At 43.0% G+C, this 25,402-nt stretch overlaps 1 protein-coding gene across 5 annotated transcripts in view; it reads right to left on the reverse strand.

The window, feature by feature from the left end:
* Positions 1–25,402, reverse strand: part of LOC127572812 (ADAMTS-like protein 1) — a 480,850-nt gene that overhangs the window by 21,482 nt on the left and 433,966 nt on the right. For 3 of the 5 annotated variants that reach the window (XM_052020448.1, XM_052020447.1, XM_052020446.1), the window contains 4 exons: positions 24,848–24,975; positions 24,416–24,544; positions 16,598–16,780; positions 15,238–15,372 (listed from right to left, as the gene is read on the reverse strand). In XM_052020448.1, the coding sequence (XP_051876408.1) occupies positions 15,238–15,372; positions 16,598–16,780; positions 24,416–24,544; positions 24,848–24,975 (575 nt within the window). Of the gene's footprint in view, positions 1–6,221; positions 6,342–15,237; positions 15,373–16,597; positions 16,781–24,415; positions 24,545–24,847; positions 24,976–25,402 lie in introns of those variants that run through there. The other 2 variants (XM_052020450.1, XM_052020449.1) reach the window with 2 other exon arrangements.

Consider the following 25,402-nt stretch of genomic DNA (forward strand, 5'->3'; position numbering starts at 1 on the left):
CCTCGGTAAAGCAGCCAGCATAATCAAAGACCCCACCCACCCTGGACATTTTCTCATTTCCCCTCTCCCATCGGGCAAAAGTCTGAAAGCACGTAACATCAGGCTCAAGGACAGCTTCTATCCCACTGTTATAATACTACTGACTGGTACCATAGTACGATAAGATAGACTCTTGACTTCACAATCTACCTCGTTATGGCCTTGCACCTTATTGTCTACCTGCACTGCACTTTCTCTGTAACTAAAATTCTAAATTCTAAATTTTATTTACAGCGTGGTAACAGGCCCTTCTGACCCAACGAGTCTGCGCTGCCCATTTTAAACCCAAATTAACCTACCCGTACGTCTTTTGCAATGTGGGAGGAAACCCACGCAGACATAGGAGAACGTACAAACTCCTTACAGACAGCGACAGGAATTGAACCCCGATCGCTGGCGCTGTAATAGCATCGCGCTAACTGCTACGCTACCGTGCTGCCCATAAAAGAGGAATGGAGAATGCGGGCATTAATCCCGCTACCTCTTGCATGCTAAGCGAGCGCTCTACCATTTGAGCTAATTCCCCAGCTGTAACACTTCATTCTGCATTCTGTTATTGTTTTCCCCTGTACTACCTCGATGCACTGATGCGATGAAATGATCTGTATGGATGTCATGCAAAACAAAGCTTTTCGCTCCACCTCAGTACATGTGACATGATAAACCAATTTACCAATTTACAATTGGGGGAAAAAGGTCACAATTCAGCAAAGGAGTTTGGTGGTAGGAAAGTGAGTTAAATGCGAGAGCAGGCTAGCAAGAAACATAAGAGCAGACTGTAGAAGCATACATAAAAAGGAAAAAAATTAACTAACGTTATTGTAGATTTTCCAGACTGAGGCAGGAAAAAATGAAATTGGGGAATAAGGATACAACAGAGAAATTAAACAACTATTTTATGTTTATATCCACAAGAGACAAAAGACATCCTGGAAATAGTGGAACAATAAATACTCTAGAACTGATTGGAGGATCTCAAAGAATGAGCATTATTTAAAAACAAATATTGGAAAAATTAATAGGACGAAAAGGCAGTAAATAACAGGTGTTCCGAAGGTTCTAGGTACCCTTGTACATGATTCACTGAAAGTTAATGTTTAGGCCCAGCAAGCTGTATATTGGCCTTTACTGCAAGAGGATATGAACACAAAAGGTATCTTACTGTAATTATAAAGGATTAAGGTGAGATCACAGCTGGATTACTGTTTGCAAGCATGGTCTCCTTAACTAAGGAAGTATATACTTGTGATAGAAGGTTTGCAAAGAAAGTTCATCAGATTGATTCCTGGGACATAGATTTGACCTTCAAACTGAGGTTAAAAAGACAAATGGCATACCCTCTTGAAAGGCGATCTCATTGAAATAGGGGCAGGCACAGTAGCGTAGCGGTTAGTGCCGGAAGCTAATGTTGGCGCCTGAAGCATGGCGACACTTGCGGGCTGCCCCCAGAACACTCAATACAGAAGATGCATTTCACTGTGTGTTTTGATGTACATGTGACTAATAAAGATATCTTAATTCTTATAGGGCTTGACAGGGTGGATGTAGGGAGATACACTATGGAGGGAGGGAGGTGCAGCTTAGAAACAAAAAGGAGGCAATCACTTTGCTGGGGCTGTACAACTGGCTTCCAAACAGTCACAGAGCAGATCTGAAGGTAAATCACAGAGAAGTATAAAAATAATAGGATATTTCAACTTCCCAGCATTAACTGGGATCACCTTAGTGCGAGGGATTTAGAGGGGGTGGAATTTTTGAAGTGCCTCCTGGAATTTTTTTGAGCCAGTACATTGGTAGTGCTACCAGAGAAGGGGCAGTACTGGATGTAGCCAGGGAATGTAGCTAGGCAAGTGGACGAAGTGTCAATAGGACAGCATTTCAAAGAGAAAGACCAGATCTTTGTAATTATTAAGGACAAAAGATCGGACCCGCAAACCTGGACTGGGAGCAGGTACTTGAAGGTGCCACTGGGAGTTATTCAAGGATGACATTGTGAGAGTTCAGGGCCAGCATGTTCCTGTGAGGGTGAATGGGAAGGGCAACAATTCCAAGGAACCTTTGATGTCAAGGGATATTGAGGATTGGAGAAAGAAAGAAATGTAGTTTAAGGCAAGTATAGAGAACTGAAAACAGGAGAGACTTTACGGAGGGTACAAAGTGTAGGTTAATACTTAAAAAAAACTTAGGAGACTGAGGAGGGTGCACAAGGTATCACTGGCAGCCAATATTATGAAAATTGCAAAGCATTTTACAGGTATATTAGGGGTCAGAAGATAACCATGGAAAGAGCAAGGCCCATTAGAGAGCAAAGGAAAGTCCATATGTGGAGCCAAAGGATTTAGGTAAAGTCTTAAATGATTATTTCTTAGCTGTGTTCACTGTGGAGAAGGACATTGTGAATTCAGGGAGTGACATGGTGGAAATCTACAAAATATTTACCATTGACAAGGAAGACATATTAGATGGTTTATTGTGCTTAAACCAGATAAATCCCCAGGACCTGATGAAATGTATTCCAGGATGCTCTGGAAGGCAAGGGAAGAGATTGCCAGGGATATGGCAGACATTTTCAAATCTTCTCTGGTTACAGCTGAGTGCAGATTAACTAATATGCTACATTTATTCAAGAAGGGCATTAAGGATAAGCCAGGTAATTGCAGTCAATGAGACTAATATCAGTGGTAGGGAAATTATTAGAAGATTCTGAAGCACAGGATTAATCTGTACTTGGAGAGGAAAGATTCATCGGAAATAAACTGGCACGGCTTTGTTAAGAGAACATTCTGTCTGACTAACAACACACAAAGTGTTGGAGGAACTCAGTGGATCAGACAGCATCTAAGTGAACAGTCTATGTTTCAGATCAAGACCCTTCATCTGGACTGACTAATTTGATTACACTTTTCAAGGATGTGACTTAATGTGTTGATAAGGAAGCACACGTGGTGCATTGCCTTCAGTAAGACTTTCCACAAGGTCATGGGAAAGCCCACAGGATTGTGGGAATTTTGGCAAATTGGATCCAAAACTGGCTTGTGATACATGGCAGAGGGTGATGGTTGAGAGTTGTTTTTGCAATTGGAAGCCTGTGACCAGTTGTGTATGGCATGGAGAGGTGCTGAGACCCTTAATGTTTGTTTTATATGTGTGTGTATATATATGTGTGTGTATATATATGTGTGTGTATATATATATATATATGTCAATGTAGGAGGTATGATTAGTAAATTTGCAGATGAGATGAAGATTGGTGGTGGTGTTGTTAGTAAGGAAGTAGATAGTAAGATAGTCTTTGACTACCGAATATTGTTGATCAGTTGGTAACATCTGCAGAAAAATGACAGATGGAATTTGATCTTGAAAAATGTGAGATGCATTTTGTGTGGATTAATAACGCTAAGATATACACAGTGAATGGTAGGATCTTAGGAAGTAGTGAGGAACAGATGGACATGTCTGAGGAACCCTGAAGTGAGGGGGGAGTGAAGCCACTCAGGGAGTGAGGGGAGAGTGAAATCACTCATTGTGTGAGCGAACTGTGAAATCACTCAGGGAGTGAGGTCAGAATGAACACATTCAGCGGATGAGGGGAGAGGTAAATGACTCAGGGACTGAGGGGAGAGTGAAACCACTCAAGAAATGGGAGAGACAAGCCACTTAAGGAGTGGGGAGAGTGTAGAAATATCCAGGGAGTGAAGAGAGAGTGAGATGACTCAAAGAATGAGGAGTGGGTGAAACCACTCAGAGAGTGAGGAGAGAGTGAAACCACTGAGGGAGAGGTCAGAGTGAACACAATCGGCAGATGAGGGAAAAGTGAAACTGCTCTTGGGCTGTTGTCCAAATGATTGGTTGTGACTATATGAATCTGATTTTGAGATACATTTGAATTCAATTTCCTCTCAATCTAAACTACATTGTAATTGAAGCCTTCAAATTAAATTGTTCTGCTGTTGAATATCACTCACCCATAACTATTTACATCTGTAATGTCGGTGATCAATTTACAGTTGTCATACTTCCCCTGCTAACATGGCCAGATAAAGCTCTGCCAACATTTAGCAATGTTAGCATTGACATTTGGGTACCAGATGTAGGAGAGAAGAGGTTTGCAGGCCGTGGTGTAAAACCTTTAACACTGACATATTGGCTTTCACATTCTTCTTCTCAGCCTGTCCCTTGGGATTGAGGATGACCTGCCTCCAGTCCAATTTTGTGGGTGCTGAGCCACAATGGGAACAGCAGACTCTTCCACAGTGGAACAGGGCTTAGTTAATTGGGCACATGGGTAAGTAGGTGGTGTGGTGGTGCACTCCCACCCTCCACTTACACTGAACTTCTATATGCTCTTGATGCATGGCCTCAAGGTTCTCAATGCCATCCTGGATGCTCCTTCTCCACTTTGAGTGGTCATGGGCCAGTGATTCCAAGTCGGTGAAGATGGTGCATATTTTCAAGGAGGCTTTAAGCATAACCTTGAATCCTTTCCTCTCTCCGCCTGGTAATCACTGCCCATGATAGAGCTCAGATTAAAATGTTTGTTTCAAGAGACTAGTGAGCATGACAACAAGATGGTCTGCCCATTGGAGCAGACTGGTTGCAACAGGGGGCCTCAGTGCTGGGGATGTTGGCATGGGAGAGAATACTGATATTGGTTTGCTTATCTGCCAATGCATTTGGAAGATTTGCACGGACAGTGTTGGTGGTATCTGTTCAGTGCCTTGGGAGCCTGCTATAGGTAGGTCAGGTCTTAGAATCATTTAGGACAGTAGGGATCACTGCTGCCCAGTAGACCATGAGTTTGTGCTGGATCTGATGTCTTAACTTTCAAATACCATTTTCTTCTACTGACCAAAGGCTGTACTGATGCATTAAAGGTGGAGATAAATTTCTTCATCGATGTCTGTCTTAACTGAGAGGTAGCTCCCGAGATACGGGAAGCAATCCATGTTTTCCAGGGCCTTGTCATGAACTTTATCGTTGGAGAGTGGAGTTATACAGCAGGAGCAGGCTGGTTGGTGGAGGACCTTTGTCTTGTGGATGTTAAGTTCAAGACCCATCCCTGTAAGTGAATGACTCCTAATGTAGCCAGGTAATTAGGTAAAGCTGTGCCAACATTTAACAATGTCAATGTTAGCAATGACATTTTGTTAACAGTAGTAGGAGAGTGTAAGTTAGCAGGCCATGGGTGTAAAACCTTTAGCATGAACATACTAGCTCTTTCTCAGATACCAAAATGCTGACACACCATCTCGCTGAGTTGTACACAGAAGGGAATGGAACACCATGAACATTTTGGTTGTGAAGTAGGTCAATGATCTGAAGTGTGAATATTTGCTACAGGCTAATGGAAACAAAGCCATGGAACAGAGCTGCAGTTGGTTACATCGACTCAGAACAAACTAAGGGTATCTGTTGCAGGATAAATGGAGCTGTTGCAGTTTATTCTCCACTTTGTGCTCACTCTGCTCTTCCTCAGGACTGCTAACTCTCAGCCAGGTGGAAACCTAGGAGAATGTATGACTCCAGTTATTCATCTATCTTCTCTTACTTCCATTCTATTATCCTCCTCTTCCTTGCTTTCCCGGCTTTGCCTTGAGTTTCATGTTACCTGTTCACTTCTGCATCCTCTGTTCCTGGACCTGAGTGATGAATTCCCTACATTGTGCCTGAACTTGACATGCCCAGCGGTTAGGCAATGAATTGGAAGTAATCAGCCTGCTGGTAATGTCTGCCACTCTGCAATCTCTTTATAGTTTAGATTAACACTAAATTGTGTTTCAAAACTTCTAAGTGATGGTCCTTCAGTAAACAGGGAGCAGTTTGAGATGGGCAGTCGCACTCACAGCAGATCTGACAGGTGTTGAATGGAAATGATAGGCACAAATGTTGCCTGATGATTCTTTCCTCTGTGACAGTTTTCACTTCATTTGTTCTATATGATGCGGGAATTGTCATAGAATTGCCACACATAAGCTGCTCAACTACTACAGAATCCAGTTCAGTATTGGTGACTGAAAGGAGACTTGTTCGCAAGGCCTGCCTACTGCCTTTCTTCAGATGTGCTCTGAAGGCAGGCACGGTAGTGTAGCAGTTAGAGTAATGCTTATATGGCACCAGCAACCTGGGTTCAATTGCAGCCACTGTCTGTAAGGAGTTTGTACGTTCTCCCTGTGTCTGCGTAGGTTTCCTCCGGGTGCTCTGGTTTCCTCCCACATTCCAAAGTCGTACAGGTTAGGAAGTTGTGGGCATGCTATGTTGGTGCCAGAAGCGTGGCGATTCTTGCGGGCTGCCCCCAGAACACTCTACACAAAAAGATGCATTTCACTGTGTGTTTCGATGTACATGTGACTAATAAAGGAATCTACCTCTTTGAATCAGAACCTGTGGGTTTGGAATGGATTGTATCCATCTGGCAGTCAGATTCTTCTTCACCCTTAGCATTAGAGATTTTCCCCGGCTCCGGGGAAGAGTCAACTCCTGTAGACAACATGTGTGGGCCTGGAACATGTAACCTGAGAGCTGGGACCTCCATCCTGCTCACATGACACTACAATATGCAAAGGGCAGCACGCCACATGTCATCAGGACAGCACTGAACCCTGCAGTTGGGTGGGTGGTGCTGGGGTGGACAGAGATAATGCACGTGTGCTTTTATGCAAATGACAGTGTGTGGGTGTCTGTATGTGTGCATCTGCACTCATGTTTTGTGTATGTGAATGTGCCTCTCGGTGGGAAGGTACAGTATGTGACAATGAGTGTAGAAATATGAATGTGTGATTAAACATGGAAATAAATAAGTGAATGTGTGCATGTGTATGTGTGTTTGGACAAATGGGAGAAAGTATGAACAATTAAAAGAGTGAGAGTATGTCTGCATTAAATTGAATGAGTGTTTGTCAGCAATTGTGCAGGCGTATTCATTTGTGTGTGTGTGGGAGAGTGAGAAAGTGTGTGTACATGGTTTGTGTGTCTATGTGTATGTGTGTGAGAATGAGTGTGAAAGTGCTGGAGGAACTCAGCAAGTCAGACAGCATCTATGCAGGGGAATGGACAGTCGACGTTTTGGGTTGAGACCGTCTGGTATGAGAATGCATGCGAGTGAGTTAGTCAGTGAGACTGCATGTTTGCATGAGTGTGTGTGTATGATTTGTGTATGGGTTAAGTGAGTAGATGTGAGTGAATATGTGAGTCTGTGACTGACTGTTTTGCCTTTCCAACTGCACATTGTACAGATCAGATCATATGCCAGCTGGAAGGTGCTGATAGGGAAATATTAGGCCTGTCTTTTCTGGCATTGGGCATTCCCCCAAATCTTTCCTCTTCTGATCCAGAAAGCTGATTGTGCTGGGCTGGAAGCTCCAGGACTCATTCAAAGAGGACGTGTGTTCACCAACTTAATCGCTCACTTGTCAAAACTCTCACAGTCTCTCAATGCAGCTGGATGGCCCAGAAATACATAAAAACTACTCAAAATAATTTTAAAAATGTAACATATTTTCAAAAATAAATCATCAAAAACACTCAAAGGCACTTATAAATAACCAAAAACATTAAATAAAACCCTTTCTTCCATGCAGCACCACAACCCCCCCTCTCAATGGATTGCCAGCTCTGACAGCTGCAGGATCCAGAGCAGATGTTCTGCTGTGAATTCTGGGGACCCTCAGCAAGCTCCTGCTCTACCACTGGGGAATCTCTATCAACTCCAGCTGTACTGCCCAGCTGGGAATCTGTTGACAGAGTGCAACAGTAAGTTCAAGGTTCCAACAGTTGCACACGAACTCTGAAACCTGCCGGCACTTAAGCTGCATGTTAATAAGACAATTGATATTCATTTTGATCTCATCCGGCTGTTTGTTCCACAGACCAGGACCACAAACATTTGCAGCATATCAAGTGCCAGCAAGAATAGAGCCTGACCAGGAAAGACCAGACTCTGCTAAAAGAACAATGACTTTCGTCAACATTGCACTCATTTCCAGATTTATTTTTGTTAAATGTCACCAAGAGGCAAAGATTTATCTTGAACTTGCTTAAGTTCAGATTTAAAGCAACATTTTGGCAACAACAAGCAAGACTCATCCCTTGGAGATTAAAAAAAATCTTTCTGTAGCTAAATAGTGTGCTTATTTCTATTAGCTTGAGTCTTTGATAGCAGTGAAGAAACTAAGATAATATTTTCCCTGACAAGTATCCTCAGGGATTGGTACACCATAGTCAAGCACATATCACAGCATAAGAAACAAACCACATGGAATGCAGTGATTAGGAATTTAGGGACACAATAAGTTGGATCCTTGGAAATAGAAATCTGGAGTGATTCAACTGGAAGTGTTTTTTGTTTTCTCTTTTCCTCTTTCTTCCCTTTGAATTCTTTAGTATTTATCTTTCAGCCAATATGTAGCTAGCACTTCTAATGAAAGGTCATTTACGTTCAACCCAGATAAGTGTGAAGTGGTTCATTTTGGTAGGTCAAGTATGTTGGCGGAATATAGTATTATTGGTAGGACTCTTGGCAGTGTGGAGGATCAGAGGGATCTTGGGGTCTGAGTCCATAGGACGCTCAAAGCGGCTGCGCAGGTTGACTCTGTAGTTAAGAAGGCATATGGTGTATTGTCCTTCATCAATCAGGGAATTGAATTTAGGAGTCGAGAGGTATTGTTGCAGCTATACAGGTCCCTGTTCAGACCCCACTTGGCGTATTATGCTCAGTTCTGGTCACCTCACTACAGGAAAGATGTGGAAGCCATAGAAAGGGTGCAGAGGAGATTTACAAGGATGCTGCCTGGAATGCGGATCATGCTTTATGAAAGCAGGCTGAGGGAACTTGGCCTTTTCTCCCCGGAGAGATGGAGGATGAGGGGGGACCTGACTGTGGTGTATAAGATGATGAGAGGTATTGATCGGGTAGATAGAGGTTTTTCCCCAGGGCTGAAATGGTGGCCACAAGAGGACATAGGTTTAAGGTGCTGGGGAGTAGATATAGAGGAGATGTCAGGGGCAAGTTTTTTACTCAGAGAGTGGTGAGTGCGTGGAATGGGCTGCCGGCAACGGTGGTGGAGGTGGATACGATAGGGTCTTTCAAGAGACTGTTAGATAGGTACATGGAGCTGAATAAAATAGAGGGCTATGGGTAAGCCTAGTAATTTCTAGGGTAGGGACATGTTCGCCACAGCTTTGTCGGCCGAATGGCCTGAATTGTGCTGTAGTTTTTCTATGTTTCTATGGAAGGTTAACTCTGTTCCTCCCCGTGAGTGCTGCCTGACTTGCGTTCCCTGCAGATTATTATAGATGGCAGCAACAGCGTAAAGAGAAAAACCAAAGCACAGGTGGCAATCAGTGTCAGGGAGAGGACAAGATCTGTTCCCATCTGCTTTCTCTACAGATTCTGGCGGAGGGTTTCCAGTATTTTCGCCATCTGTTTTATGAAGGCCTACAATCACAAAACTTTATCAGAATGTTTACCAACCTTGAAGCTTGTTTCCCCAATGAAGCTGAATGGAAATAATTAATTTCAGTCAACAACTCTGTATTAGATGTAACATTATTGTCTCAGTTACGTTTAGCCCTTTATGGAAGTGAGTGGGTGAGAGATTTCTCTCTGTAAACCACTCCATTTGGGACTTGTTTTCTTGCAGTTCCAGCAGCAGAGCAGCAGAGGGAAGGAGACAGCACCTTTTTTTAAAAAGTTGTTTCTGATCGTCTAAGTGCGTGGCAATTCAGCTGATAAAAGGCAGGTGGGGTAAAGTGGAGTGGCCATTTTGGAGTGGGCCAGTGTAAGAGTGGGGAGCTGAGGCTTTGGCTCAAGAGGCTTAGGTGTGAAGAGGTGGAGGCTAAGGTGAGGTTCTGTTAAGTACTCTTTCTTTATTATTGCACAGGTAGAGCAATGGAATGACACCCAGTACAGTGGTGTGCTCCTCTTTCATGATGTGGGAAGTCAGGGAGACCTTCAGTATCCCTGATGACTACATCTGTGAGAAGTGCATCTCATTGCAGCTCCTGACATTCTGTGATAGGGAACTGGAGCTGGATGACCTTTTAATCATTCAGGAGACTGAGGGGTTGATAGACAGGAGTTACGGGGAAGCAGTCACACAGAAGGCAGGTAGCTGGGTGACCGTCAGGAGAGAAAGGGAATAGGCAGTCAGTGCAGGGTAACCCTGTGGCTGTTCCCCTCGATAACAGGCATATTGTTTTAGATACTGTTGTGGAGGGGGATGACCTACCAGGGGGAAGCCACAGTGGTCAGGTCTTGGGCACTGATTCTGCCTCTTTGGATCAGAAGGGAAGGAGAAGAGGTAAGTGGTAGCTACCAGCAGAAGTGGTGGATGTGGATTCAACTGTAACATTTAAGAGAAGTTTGGATAGGTACATGAATAAGAGGTATGGAGGGCTATGGTCTGAGTGCAGGTAGATGGGACTAGGCAGAAAACCAGGCTGGCATGGACTAGATGGGCTGAAGGGCCTGTTCCTGGCCTGTAGTGCTCTGATTCTATGAACTCAGTCCTAGGCAGCACAATTTGGTACAAAGGGAAGTTAGGATCAATGTAGAGAGGGGGATCTATTATTGACATAAACAGCAGAATTGTCCTGCTGTAATGTTACATCTGTTCCACTTTGTAGTACTGAGCTGTAGGTTGTCTACACATGGAGGAATAGCTCCTGATGAAAGTGGCAGAGACCAGTGGAAATTGGGTCAACTGTCCTCCACCATTTTAATGCTTCAATTTGCTCTGAATGAGTAGTACAGAGATGCAGCTAGTGGAGCTGCTGAATCACAACTCCAGCAACCAAGGGTCAACCTTGATCTTCTTTGTGTCTGCGTGGATTTCCTCTAGGTGCTCCAAAGTCATCCCAAATCTCAAAGACATGCGAACTGTAAATTGCCCTAAGGGTGTAGGAAAGTGGTAGAATCTGGGAGGAATTGATAGTTATATGTGGACAATAAAATGGAATTACTGTAGGGCTAGTGTAAATGGTCAGTGCAGACATGGTGAGCCAAAGAGCTTGTTTCCATGTTGTATGGCACTGACTCTACATGTCAGCTGGAGAAAGGGGCACAGTATTGGTATTTGCCTTGCTTGTCTATAGAGTGGAAATCCTCCCAGTGATTGCAATCACCACAAATTCTGTGAAGAAGCTAACTTCCCTACTATTCTTATTTGTTCTCAAACTCTGATTGTGCAGTTTGGTTACAACATGGAAAGGGCAATGAAACCTATGGAGAAAATACTAGGAAGCAACTGGAAAACAGTTATGACTTAATGGTTGATACCATGAGTAAGCTATAAATCATATACCATGGTGCTCATTGCATATCCTGTTTATAATGCCATCTGGGGTATATTAGTAACTGATTATAGTTACATTTATAAATACAAAGTTAAACTGAAAATCATTTACAAATACAATTTTTTAAATTCCTTCATGGGACAGGGTCATACAGCATGAATTTAGGCCCTTCAGCCCAACGAGTCCATGACAGCCACTGTGCCCACCCATCTAGTCCCAATTTCCTGCATTTGGCCCATATCCCTCTAAGCCCCACCCCTCAATGTACCTATCCAAGGGTTTCTTAAATGATACTATTGTACCTGCTTCAATCACTTCTGGCAGCTCGTTCCATATACTCACCACCCGCTGTGTGGGAAAAAGTTGCCCCTCAGGTCCCTTTTAAATCTTACCCCTCTCACACTAAATCCGTATCGCCTAGTTTTAGACTCTCCTATTCTTTGATTTGGGGGGGGGGGGGAGGGAGAAAAAGATGGCTATGATCTACCTTATCTATGCCCCTCATGATTTTATCATCCTCTATAAGCTCATCCCTCATTCTCCTATGCTCCAAGGAATAAATACCTAACCTGGCCAACCTCAGGAAGCAAAGAGTGGAAATAAAAGGATCTCGTTCTGGTTGGTTACCGGTTACTACTGGTGTGCCGCAGTGGTCGGTGTTGGGACCGCTCCTTTTTACCTTGTACATTAACGATTTGGATGATGGAATAAATGGTTTTGTGGCTAAGTTTGCGGATGACACCAAGATAGGGGGAGGAGTAGGGAGTATTGAAGAGATAGGAAGGTTGCAGAGGGACCTAGACAGTTTAGGAGAATGGGCAAGGAAATGGCAGATGAGATTCAATGTAGGGAAATGTGCAGTTGTACACTTTGGAAGCAGAAATAAGCGGGCAGATTATTATCTAGGAGGAGAGAAAATCCAAAGCACGGAAGTACAAAGGGACTTGGGGGTACTCGTGCAGGATACCTTAAAGGTTAACCACCAGGTCAGATCGGTGGTAAAGAAAGCGAATGCTATGTTGGCATTCATTTCGAGAGGTATAGTGTATAAAAGTAAGGAAGTGTTGATGAGGCTCTACGGGGCACTAGTGAGGCCTCATTTGGAATATTGTGCGCCGTTTTGGGCCCCACATCTTAGGAAGGATGTGTTGACGTTGGAGAGGGTTCAGAGGAGATTTACGAGGATGATTCGAGGAACGAAAGGGCTTAAGTATGAGGAGCGTTTGTCGGCTCTTGGACTGTACTCGCTGGAGTACAGAAGAATGAGAGGGGACCTCATAGCGACATTTAAAATATTGATAGGAAAGGACAGAGTAAATGTGGCTAGGCTGTTTCCCTTGGTGGGTGAGTCCAGGACCAGAGGGCACAATCTTAGAATTAGAGGGTACAGTTTCAAAACAGAGATGAGGAAAAATTTCTTTAGCCAGAGGGTGGTGAATTTGTGGAACTCCTTGCCACGTACAGCAGTGGAAGCCAGATCAGTGGGGGCGTTCAAGGAGGAGATAGATAGATATCTAAATAGTCAGGATATCAAGGGATATGGGGATAAGGCCGGTAATTGGGATTAGAATAGTTTTTTTTTCTCTTCTTCTTCCCCCATTCCCCATTTCTCATTTCTATTTCCCTTCCTTGGAGCAGACTCGATGGGCTGAATGGCTTGCTTCTGCTCCCTTGTCTTGTGATCTTGTGATCTTGTGATAACTCAGACCTTCTAGCAGTCCTGGCAACATCCTTGTAAATCTTTTCTGCACTTTTCCCAGTTTAACCATGGCTTTCCTATAACAGGGTGACCAAAACTGTACACAGTGCTCCACAAGTGCGGCCTCACCAATGACTTGTACAACTGCAACGTAATGTCCCAGCTCCTATATGCAATGCCCTAACTGATGAAGACCAGCATGCTAAGTGCCTTTTTCACCCCCTATCTACCTGTGACACCATTTTCAATGAACTCTGCACTTGTACTCCTAGCTCCTTCTGTTCCATTACACTCCCTCATGCCCTACCATTCATAGTATAAGCCCTGCACTGGTTTGACTTTCCAAAGTGCATCACCTCACACATATCTGTGTCAAAATCCATTTGCCACTCCTCAGCCCACTTCACTAACTGATCAAGATCCCCCTTAATCTCCAATAACCTTCTTTGCTATCAACAACATCTCCTAATTTCATGTCATTCGCAAACTTGCTGATCAAGCCTTGTGCATTAGTATCCAAATTATTAATATAAATAACGAATAACAAGGGTCCCAACACCAACCCCTGCAGCACACCACTAGTCACCAGCCTCCATTACTAGAACCAACCTTCAACTACCACCCTCTGCTTCCTACCTCTGAGCCAATTTTGTGGATTCAAAATGTGGTTGTTAGTGTGCCACCATTTATTGTCCATTCGTGATTACCTGGAGAAGATGGTGGTGTAGTAGCAATGATTTTTGATGCAATTTCCCTCATCCTAATGAGCATGGCCATTTCCTTTCTTTTCCCCTACACAAATCCACTGCCCAGCTTGAGGAATGGTTTTCCATGCAACACCCTATTGGAAGCTCTTTGCAGATCTGGTCTCGTTTGAGCTTTCAGTCACTTGGGACATTGTAGAGTCTCCCCTTTGGAAATGGCCACCAGATGTATCACTTTCCCAGTTTTTCTGATACTTGCTTTTGAAGCAGGAGGAGACAATAACATCCCTCATACGTGCTTCCACAGCATTGTTAATATAGCAAACAGGTCCAAGGAGTATTATCAAACAAAGAATGATTCTAAGCCAAGTATTAGGGTGGTAGTGCTACAGCTCTGCCTTTAATATTATAATTCCAAGCAAACCCATCACCAAACTCTGAGACCTGGTACTCAACACCTCCCTCTGCAACTGGATCCTTGACTTTCTGACCAAAAGACTGCAATCACTTCAGTGAGGATAGGCAGCAACACCTCCAGTATGATTATTCTCAACACTGGTGCCCCACCTTGTATTCAATGAGGACAAGCATACCATATGCCTTCCTCACTACCCTGTCCACCTGTGTTCCCATTTTCAGGGAATTATGTACTTGTACCCCTGAGGGTTTCTGTTCAACAACATCCCCTAGGGCCCTGTTGTTCACTGCGTATGTCCTGTCCTGGTTTAACTTCCCACTGTGCCTCACTTCAAACCTTTCCAAATTAAATTCCATCTGCCATTCCCTTGCCCACTTTCCCAGTTGATCCATAGCCTGTTGTAATTTCCCCAGCAGTCTAATCACGTCTGCTCTGCAAGACTGACAGCTATCAACTCTTTTTGGGAGCATGTATCTGCCTTAATCATGCTTACAGCCTTCACTGTTTGGGATGGAGTTGGTTCTTCCTGAAAAGGGTCAACACTATTATTCCAATAGTTGCTGATATTTCTTCAATTACGTGGATCCACGTCCAAAACCAGACCAGGCAAACAATCCAGCATAAAATGGAGAACAGGGTGGAAGAACTGGCCCAGGAAGGAGGGTTTTAACCTCTGAATGGGACAATGATCCTTTAGCAATATCTGAGGGCTCCTGGTCCCAACCATCATCTCTACTTCACATAAAAGCAAATATTGCTGGTTCTTTGTGAGAAATTATCAGGGAAAATTTGTAAGGAAGTGGGATTAATTGGAGAACTCTTTCAAAAATTTGGTGCAGGTACAATGTGTCAAATGGCCTGCTTTTGTGCTGTGTCTTCCTGTGAAAATGGGTTGCTATCCTTTCTTACATAAAATCACAACCTTATGTAAAGCATTTAGAGACATTTGCACCTTAGTCATATCACTAATGCAACGATCATATTTCCAAGGCACTGGAACACCTTGAAATTCATTTTCCTAAACCTGCTATTTTGGTAAAATATTAATGTTAAGAATCCAATCTCCATTAAAATGTGTCACTTACCAATCAGAACATTGCTTCCTGTACTCAGCAACTCTTTGGTCCCAGGACTAGAGGCAAGAACAGCATGAAAGTCATACCCTGTAACTGCCAACTTCAGCATCAAGTCTTTAAATTCTGGAAAGGCTCTTGGGGGGTCTGTAACAGAGTGAATGTTGAACAGAAGGTGTTTAACTGGGAGGGTAGAATATGGGCTATTTAATGAGGTGCTACCACTTGAGACGTTTTCGACATGATAGTTCCTGTGCAAAGGGTGACTCGGCCATGAGAGTATAGTGGTCTGAATGGACAGACATTCGGCAGAGCAGGGCAGATGTTGGGCAGAGCAAGGCAGACCTTGGGCAGAGAGAGATGGATATCAGGCAGAGAGAGATGGACATCAAGTAGAGAGGGACAGATGTTGGGCGGGTGAGACTAGCAGCAGGCAATGTGGCAAAGACAGCAAACAATGTGGCACAGAGGGCAGACAGATGCGGTGGCATCGATACAGATCAGCCTGCACCATCACAGACTGACACAGAAGCATGGCTCTCAGTGCACTGTAGATGGCAGACAGTGAGACACAGAAAGCATTTAGTGCCAGCACAGTGGCACAGCTGGTAGAACTGCTGCCTTACAGCACCAGAGACCTGGTTCAATCCTGACTTCCGGTGCTGTCTGTGTGGTTTACACATTTTCCCTGTGACCAAGTGAGTTTCCTCTGGGTCCTCCAGTTTCCTTGAACATCCCAAAGATGGTAGTTAACTGGCCCCTAGGGTGTAGGTGGGTGGTAGAATCGGGGGTGGGTGGGTGGGGGAGTGGGGAGAGTTGATGAGAATGTGGGGAGAATAAAAAATGGGAATAGTTTAGGATTAGTGTAAATGGGTGGTTGGTGGTTGGTGTGGGCTTGGTGGGCTGAAGGGCCTGTTGCCGTTCTGTATCTCTCTCTGAATTAATGACAGTGGCAATACATAGGACAGACAGCATGGCACAGACGGCAGATAAAGTGGCACTGAAGGCGGACAGTGAGGCATAGACCAGATTGGAGGGGGTTGGGAGTGACAGCTCCCTGGAGCAAGGCTGGCTAGTTTAGAGATGTGCAGGATGAGGCAGCAGGGAAGGCAGGGAACCCAATATTAGAGGCTTCAATAAAAATACAATTTGGGATAAAGCATATTATGGAAGGAAGGAATTATGAAATGATTAATAGGAGTAGTGTGAATGAGTTAAGTGTTAAGTATGGTTTGGAAGCAAGGAAACAACATGGAAAAAAAAATGAGCATATCATCAGTGCCCAGTAGCAGTAATGATCCCAGCATTAGAACTCCCTCAGAGATCTGCGATGAGCTAGATGTGTGTGATTTAATGAAGGTACCACTTTTACCATGTAAGATCAGTTTGGTTGCTGCTGTTGCCTGGCCTTGAGTATTTAACGCCACACAGGAGTATAATCCCTGGTGAGCTGGACTGGCTTTGGTTATTGAGAGGGATCCGTCCTGGAAACGCTGAACATTTGCACCAAGTGGCATCCGTTCCTTTGTCCAGGTAACCGAGGGCTTGGGAAGACCTTCAAAACATCAAGATCGGCATGATTCGGCAAAAATATTACTTCCGTTTAACTTCTATGAAGGTTAAATTGTAAAGTCTGCATATGCCCTGCACAGATTACAGAATACATTGGAAGGATTAGAAAGCAAAATAGGTCAGTTACATCCTTCAAATTTATAGGTTTATATTTCTTCCTGTGAAAGTGGATTATTTGGAAAACAGCATTCTCACTTACATGTTTACAGGGGAATGGAACTGATGAGATTGCTTCACTAGGAGCCAGCATGGACCCGATTGACCAAAGGACCTCTTTCTGTGTCATAATAACTAAATTATGTCCTTTTATTTTTATGGTCTTGTTAAAAATTGGAAACATGTGTCAAAGGTGAGACAAACACATGCTTACAAGCTTGATTTTAGATGACTTGCAGATCTCAATTTATTCATGTACATCCCCACAGTGCCATGTATTTTCAGTAAAGAGTCATGCAGCTGATCTGCTTATAATCCAACACTAGCACTGCCTCTGGGTTTATGTAAACCTGCAGTCCTTGGCCAGCAAGCAATATACCTGACTTGCATGTAATAAACATGGAAACTCTGATCATTCACTCTCTGAAGGCACATTACTAATGCTGAGAGAAAACTACTTGATAAGTGGCTGTAACAATTACAGGACACACAACATTCAAATAAATTGAGCTGTAAAGATTTGAAGAACTGTTAGAGCACAACTGCTTGTCAATTACATGAAGTGCATTTTGCCTTGAAGGTGCTATTAAAAATACATCTGTTAATTATTTGAGCACTCCAATAACATTTCTGCCATTGAAGAACAAAATGATTAAGAATGCTGTAAAATTATGAGCCCTAGAAATGTATCATTCCTTTCCACTTGTTAGTAGATTCATCTGCACTCTTCATGACTTCAGGATGCCCCAAATACTTTTCATTCCTCAAAACCCATTAGACACGTGGTGATTGCTGTGAGGTAGGAAGTGCAGCAGCCAAGATGTACAGTACACAGGGGATGGAGTCACACCCAGAGTGTACAATGTCCAGCACAAAAGTTACAGAACTAACTCCAGCATGTACAATGCCCAGTACAGAGGTTACAGAACTGACTGCATGTATAATGTCCAGTACAGAGGGTAATGGTTCCAGGTACCGGGGGCTGCAGTGTCCACAACAGAGGCAGGGGACTGTTTAGAACCTCTGTAATCTCTGGGTTTCTCAATCCATTGAAATAAGATTTAGGACCTTTTACAATTATATTTGGGTTATATTGGTACTACATTTATTCTGAGAATTTCCATCTAGGATTTTCCCCCCTAAAGTTTGAGGGCAACTTATTTCAGAGACAACTTTTCCATAACACAGGCTGTACAAATACAATAACATTCACCATGGTGGCATTTCCAGAACTCAGTGGGACATATTTTGCAGGCTTAGTTAGATCGTTACCATTACCCCTCACCTAAGCCCTCTCACTCAGCTACCAGACAACTTGTACCAGAAGACTGTCCAGCACACACTATTGTACAATTCTACAAGAAGGCACCTTTCTTAAATTGCAACATCAATAAGTGAAAGGTGAGCTTGTAAGACAGAACTTTCAAAAGTATGGATTCTGAAATTGTACTTTAAGCAAACTAAATTGCAAATTCACTTAACAACAAGTTGTAATTTCAGTGTTGTTCTGATTCATTCACTGAATTGTTAACACTTCCACAGGAGGGCACCAGAGTACTGATGAGAAACGAAAAATGCTCCCTATGTTGAATAGTGGGATGAAATGTCATGTCATAGACCTACACAAAAACCCCAGCACTCCAGATACATAGAAAATGTTTTATGAGAAACATGTAAGACAACTCCAACAGGAATTCAGTTCAGTAATGCTCTCCTCTCTGATTATCCTGAACAATTGATCCACCATCTGCACATTCTAATATTCACCTTCTTCTGTGAAAACAGAGATATTGTATATTTTCTGTAATAAGGTAGAAAATGAATTCACAGAATGTATTTGTGAGGCTTTTCCTGATCAACATATTGAGAAGTAAAGAGGGGTTGATTTACCTTTGTATTTACAGTGGAGAAGGTTATGGAAGCTGGGGGATTCGGGGAAGAAAACAGTGATGTCCTGCAGCATATTGACATTACAAAAGAGGAATGCTGGCAGTCTTAAGGGGGATAAAGTTGGAAAAATCCTTGGAGCCTGACCAAGTGTATCCTAGGACATTGTGGAAAGCAAGAGAAGAAATTGCTGAGGCCTTGGCAGAGATTTTTATATCTTCATTAGCCACGGGTGAGGTACCAGAAGACTGGAGGGTGGCTGACGTTGAACTTTTATTTAAGAAGTGCTGCAAAGACAAGCCAGGGAACTACAGGCCAGTGAGCCTAACATCAGTAGGAAAGTTACTGCAGGGAATTCTGGGACGCATGATCTGTTTGCATTTTGAAAGTCAAGGATTGATTAGGGATAGCATGGCTCGGAGTATGGGAAATCGTGTCTCACGAATTTGACTGAGTTTTATGAAGAGGTGACCAAGAGGATTGACGAGGGCAGGGAGGTAGACATTGTCCACGTGGACTTTAGCAATGCCTTCGACCATGTTCTACAGGAAGGATAGATCACATGGGATCCAGGGTGAGCTAGCCAATTGGATACAAAATTGGCTTGGTGGAAGGAGTCAAAGGGTGGCAGTGAAGGGTTGTTTTTCAGATTGGAGGCCCATGGCCCATGTGCCGCAGAGAACAGTGCCAGATCCCCTGTTGTTTGTCATCTACATGAATGATTTGGATGAGAGTTTAGGTGGCATGATTAGTAAGTTTGCAAATGCCACCAAAATTGGTGGTGTAGTAGAACAAGGTTGTCTTAGGTTACAACAGGATCTAGGTCAACTTGGAAAGTGGGTAAAGGAACGTCAGATGGAATTTAATTCAGACATGTGCCAAGTGATGCATTTTGGGAAATTATACCAGGGCAGGACAGACACAGTGAATGGCAGGGCCCTGGGGAGTGTTGCAGAATAGAGAGACCTAGACGTACAAGTACATAGTTCCCTGAAAATAAGAACACAGGTAGATAGGGTGGTGAGGAAGGCATATGGCATGCTTGCCTTCATCAGTCAAGGCACTGAGTACAAGAGTTGGGACGTCATGTTACAGTTGTACAAGACCTTGGCGAAATCGCACTTGACATATTGTGTGCTGTTCTGGTCACCATATTATAGGAAGGATAGTGGGTGCGGAAAAGATTCACAAGGATATTGCCAGGACTGGAGGGCTTGTGTTATAAGGAAAGACTAGATAGGCTGGGACTGTTTCCCCTGGAGCAATGGAGGCTGAGAGGTGACCTTATAGAGGTTTATAAAATCTTGAGGGGCATAGATAAGGTGGATGGTCACAGTCTTTATCTCAGGGTAGGGAGTCTCAAACTAGAGGGCATAGTTTGTGAGAGGAGAAAGAGTTAGAGGGGCTCATTTTTCAAATAAAGGGTGGTGGGTGTATGGAAGAGTTACCAGAGGATGTGGTGGAGGCAGGTACATTTACAGCATTTGAATTGTACATTTACAACATCTGGACAGATACATGGATAGTAAAAGTTTTGAGGGACATGAGCCAATCACAGGCAAATGTGACTAGCTCAGGCAGGCTTGGTCAGGGTTGGGCCGAAGGGCCTGTTTCCATGCTGTATAATTCTATGACTCCATGATAGTCTTGTTATCAAGGGGCCTTTGGGATAGACTGATTATAATATGATAAAAAGTGACAGTGAACTTGAAGGTGATATAGTTCAATGCAAAACCAGAGTCTTAAATGTAAACAAAGGAAACTATGAAGTTTTGAGAGGAGAGTTGGCTGTGGTTGATCGGGAGAATATATTGTAGGGCATGACTGTGGACAGGCAATTCTTAGCGCTTAAAGAAGTAGTGCCAAGATGCAACAATATATTCCTTCAAGGCAAAAAACCAAAAAGGAAAAGTGATACATCTGTGGCTGACCAGAGAAATTAAAGATAGTGTTAAATCCAAGGAAGAAGTTTATAAAGTTGCCAGAAATAGCAGTAGGCCTGAGCATTGGGAGCATTTTAGAACTCAGCAAAGGAGGACTAAGAAATTCATAAAGAAAGGCATGATAGAATATGAGAATAGACTGGCAAGAAACATTAAAACAGGCTGTAAGAGCTTTTATAGGAACGTAAAAAGGAAATGACTCATGAAGGCAAATGTGGGCCCCTTTCAGAGACAGAAGTATTTAAAAAGGGAAATAAGGGAATGGCAGAGGAATTAAACAATTACTTTGTGTCTGTCTTCATGGAAGAAGACACACAGAATCTGGCTGATACACATGGGAATCAAAGGCCTGGAGAGAATGAGGAACTGAAGGAACTAACCATTAGTTAAAAATAGTTGTCGAGAAATTGATGAGCTCCAAAGCTGATAAGTCTCACAGATCTGATGATCACATTATAGACATTTGAAAGAGGTCAGTTTAGAGATGGTAGATGCTTTGGTTATCACTCTGTGGGTCTGAATTAAGGAGAAGAGTCACTTTTTTTGGTATGGGTTAGAAAGTGAGACAGTCAATCTGTTAGTCTGGGTTAAGGAGAGGGACAGTCACCCTTGGGTGTGGGTTAGGGAGAGGGACAGTCACCCTTGGGTCTGGGTTAAGGAGAGGGACAGTCACCCTTGGGTCTGGGTTAGGGAGTGCTTCTACCACCCCTAACTTAACTTTACAATATTAATATTAAAAGTGATGAACAAATGCTTTTGCTGGTAACAGGTGTAACAAAGAGGATTAAAACATCTGACACAGTGTTGTGTGCTCATATGCCATAGTTCCCCACACAAACCGTGGTCTAACAAGTATCCAGGTACCATTACCTGAGCTTGGTTCCATAGGCTCACCTGGACAAGTTAGATTACTTCAGTGGGGCCTTGGAGCATGAACCCCAGGCAACAACTTAAGCTATGATTTTACTGAGAAATCCAAGAACAACAACTTGCTTTGATAATAATATCAGTGATAATCATCATTAAAGTAAAATCAAACATGACAAGGAATATTATCCCCTGATATCTGCCTTGAGAACGTCAAGAATCAATGACCTGATCTTTACATTTCCAATGTTTAAGGAAGAGTTAAGATTACAATCCAATTTTTAAAGAATTCAAAAGCAAAGAATAAACAAGAGCTAGGAAATACACTATTTAACAGTATTTAAGTGAACAACTATCTTTAAATATCTGTCATTATCCACATTCATTCTTATCTGATTAGGAATGACATACAAGTGGCAGGATTTGATCAATCTCACTTTAGAAAGGGTGCAGTGATATTACCTCCATATACTGGAACTATAATCACCGAATCCCCAACCATCATCATCCCTCTAGAAACTCAACTGAACCAAATAAATAAACATATTGCTTGCAACAGTGGGTCAGAGGCTGGGTATTCTGCAGTGACTGTGGCACCTCCTGACTTCACAAAGCTTTCTCACCACATACAAGCCTCATTAAGAGTGTGATAGAACACTTTCCATTTACCTAACTGATTGTAGCTCCAATTGTGTCTCTGTAACTGCAGAACGCATCAAGGCAGCTGCAACTGCATTTCCCTAACTGCTGCCTCTACCAACAAATACAGTGCACCACCTACAGGTTCCCCTCCAGGTTGCATGCAACCCTGACTTGGAAGTATATCATTGGTCCTTCATTGTTGCAGGTTGAGATCCTGGAATTATGTCCCCAACTGTACTGTGGGAGTACCTTCACTAGAAGGACTGCAGCAGTTCAAGAAGGTGGTTCATCATCACCTTCTCAAGGATGAATAGGAATGGCAATAAGTGCTGACCTCTCAGTCATGGCCTTACTCTGATTTTAAAATTAAAAAATTGACATTGACTAAGTGGTTAACAAGACTTTAATACGAGACAGTGGATCAGGCCACCAAAGTGCCAAGAAACTCATCATATCATTACACATGGTGTTACAAATATGTAGGATACAGACACAGATAGGGACAAGGGCAGGGACTGTGGTGCAACTAGGAAAGAAGCTGGTAGAAACCAGGAGGAGGACTGGGAAAGAGACAGAAGCAGGAATCATGATAGGCTCTTGGACAATAGATGGAGCAAAGCAGTGTGAAAGTAAAGCGTTGTCATCCAATGTGCGTTGCATTTTTTTTGTATGTGAGGAAATGTTTGGCAGCCAGCTAGCAACAGGAGACAGAGTCCGTTTTTGCTTCCTTCCTGCACTATAAGCAATGAAACAAACGTTCCCTGAGATTTGCTGCTGGGAGCCCCTGATGTGTTGACTGTGGTGAAAGATACTTTCTGGTGATCCTTAATGCTGTTTTAAGCTGTGCACCTGTTATTCAGCTCGATTCTCCTGTCCCCCTTTATTACTGAATATTTTTGGGGATGCCCATAGTTAACATCATGGTGTGGCCATCATGGATATTCCAAGCCTCTGAATTCAGCCATTCCTGATTGGAAACTGCCATGGCTAACGTTTTCATGGACGTAATTTAAGCCAGGTGCAATGCTGGTGTAGGTGGCAGATCTCCAACAATTGACAGGCACTGAAGAGTCTCTGAGGTGGCCACGATGGGTTTTAAGTTTTTAGCATGAGACAGGATCTTGGCAAGGAGTTGAAGCTTAAACTAGAAACATCCATCTGCAGGATTGTTAGGCATCTGATTGTCATGTAAATTACAGGGCCTTATTAAGAGGATTGATCCTTTGGAGGATAGTGCTTGTCCTAACCCTCTCTTTTAACAGCAGACTGGGAGTAAAGCAGCCATTACTGGTGATTTCCAGTCCTCCTTAAGGGCAAATCACCTTTTTCTGTTCACTTGCTGCAGGAGGTTTGTACAGGCATTTTGGAATGTATTACTCTAAGAAAATGTCACCAGCACTCTAGCAATAATTATCCTGGAAATTCACTAATGGTCTCCCTAAAAAAGAATGAGTGCAATGCTACTTCACCTTATTGGACGCTTACATGAACCTCTGTGGGGAAGGGAATGTCTGCATGGGGACATCTAGCTGAGGGACTCCTTGGTCCAGCAGAGGAATGAGGAGGAGGAGGAGGAGGAGGAGAATATGAGACTAGGCAGTGCAGATCCAGTGGTTGCAGGAAGGAGTGAAGGATGGTGAGGTGGGCTCCTTCCACCCCGGTACAAGACACCCTTCCCCCTCTGGACGTCCAGTGGTGCACCTTCTTCCTCTGTTCCTGAGCTGTCCCAAGATTGCTGCTGTGTTCCAGCTAGCATGCTCCACCCCTTCAGTGGAAATGCGTGTGAATAGCCCATGCATACAGCTGTAGAAAAGTTGAGTTTGATCAGCGCTGGAGAGCTTAATCTGCTGCATTTAGCATCTCCAAGGTAGATGAAACTCTGGCAACCAGCAATTAGGACTAGATTGTATGCTAAATCCAGACCTTCAAACTGATGGGTTGGAGCATACCAGTCATTCAACTATATCACCCACTGAGCTCAGGATAAAATAGGACAATTTCTTGTACCATACAAGATGCAAGCAAACATTGCTCTTAAAAGTTTGAAGTATATAAAACATTGATATAATTATTTGCTTAAATGTCATTTGCTACAATATGTATCAATGTAAAGGTAGTCTTACCATTGACTTGGCACTTGATTGTGATATTGGCTCCTACCCTTGCTATCACAACACTGCCCACATCCACACTGACAGATGTTGAATTAATATTCACCAAGTCATGTTTGGACATTCTAATTACTGGCTTCCCTACACAAAAAAAAGACATTGGTTACAGCACGTAACAGTAAACATTCAAGGAATGTCCATTTCTTTTTCCAAGTGAAAAATTGGAGATTAGTGCAAATATTTCTCTGTTATCTATGTTGTTAATTATAGCAATACTGTCATTTCAATGCATTATGAGTTGCAGTGTAATATACAGTTGATACTGACAATTTAAATCTTTATCGATATAATTTTATGTCCCTAATGAACTGTGATAAAACAGTATATTACTTCTGGAAACTCTTTTTTGGAAGGAATAGATGATTTACTATAATCATAGCAAACCTGTAACAGCAACATTGGATGAGCGTGAATCCAAACCAATGGGGTTGGTAGCAGTGCAATTATAGACTCCAACATCAGATTCATTTGGATGAAGTATTTGCAAGGCCTGGTCTGGAAGAATTTTAATTCTGCAGGAGGAAATAAGCAATCAGAAGTTCTGGCCTAAGAAATGTGCACAATTGATTTTTTCATCAGTATTTTGACTATGAATTGTTCAATGACGCCATTACATGGGTGCATTTGGTATTAAGAAATTTATAATTGCTATATCAATGTACAGTCCTTCAACTACTCACAGTTGACTTTCGCTCAGTTCCTCTGTGTGTTTCAGTACTACCTCAACTGCCCTGTGGAAGCTTTTTACCTACACCTATGTTGCCATTACAAAACCTATTGAGGGTGATCAAAACATTAAGAACTGCATACTGGAACCACCTATTTTGATGCATAAACAATCATAAGACTGTTTTCAGCTGTGGTACAGCTTTGAGAAATAAAACAAGGATCTGAGTTAGGGAAAGTGCCAAGAGGACTTCTTAAGAACCAGTGTGCTAC

The sequence above is a fragment of the Pristis pectinata genome, chromosome 7, assembly GCF_009764475.1.
Source record: "Pristis pectinata isolate sPriPec2 chromosome 7, sPriPec2.1.pri, whole genome shotgun sequence".
NCBI lineage: Eukaryota > Metazoa > Chordata > Chondrichthyes > Rhinopristiformes > Pristidae > Pristis > Pristis pectinata.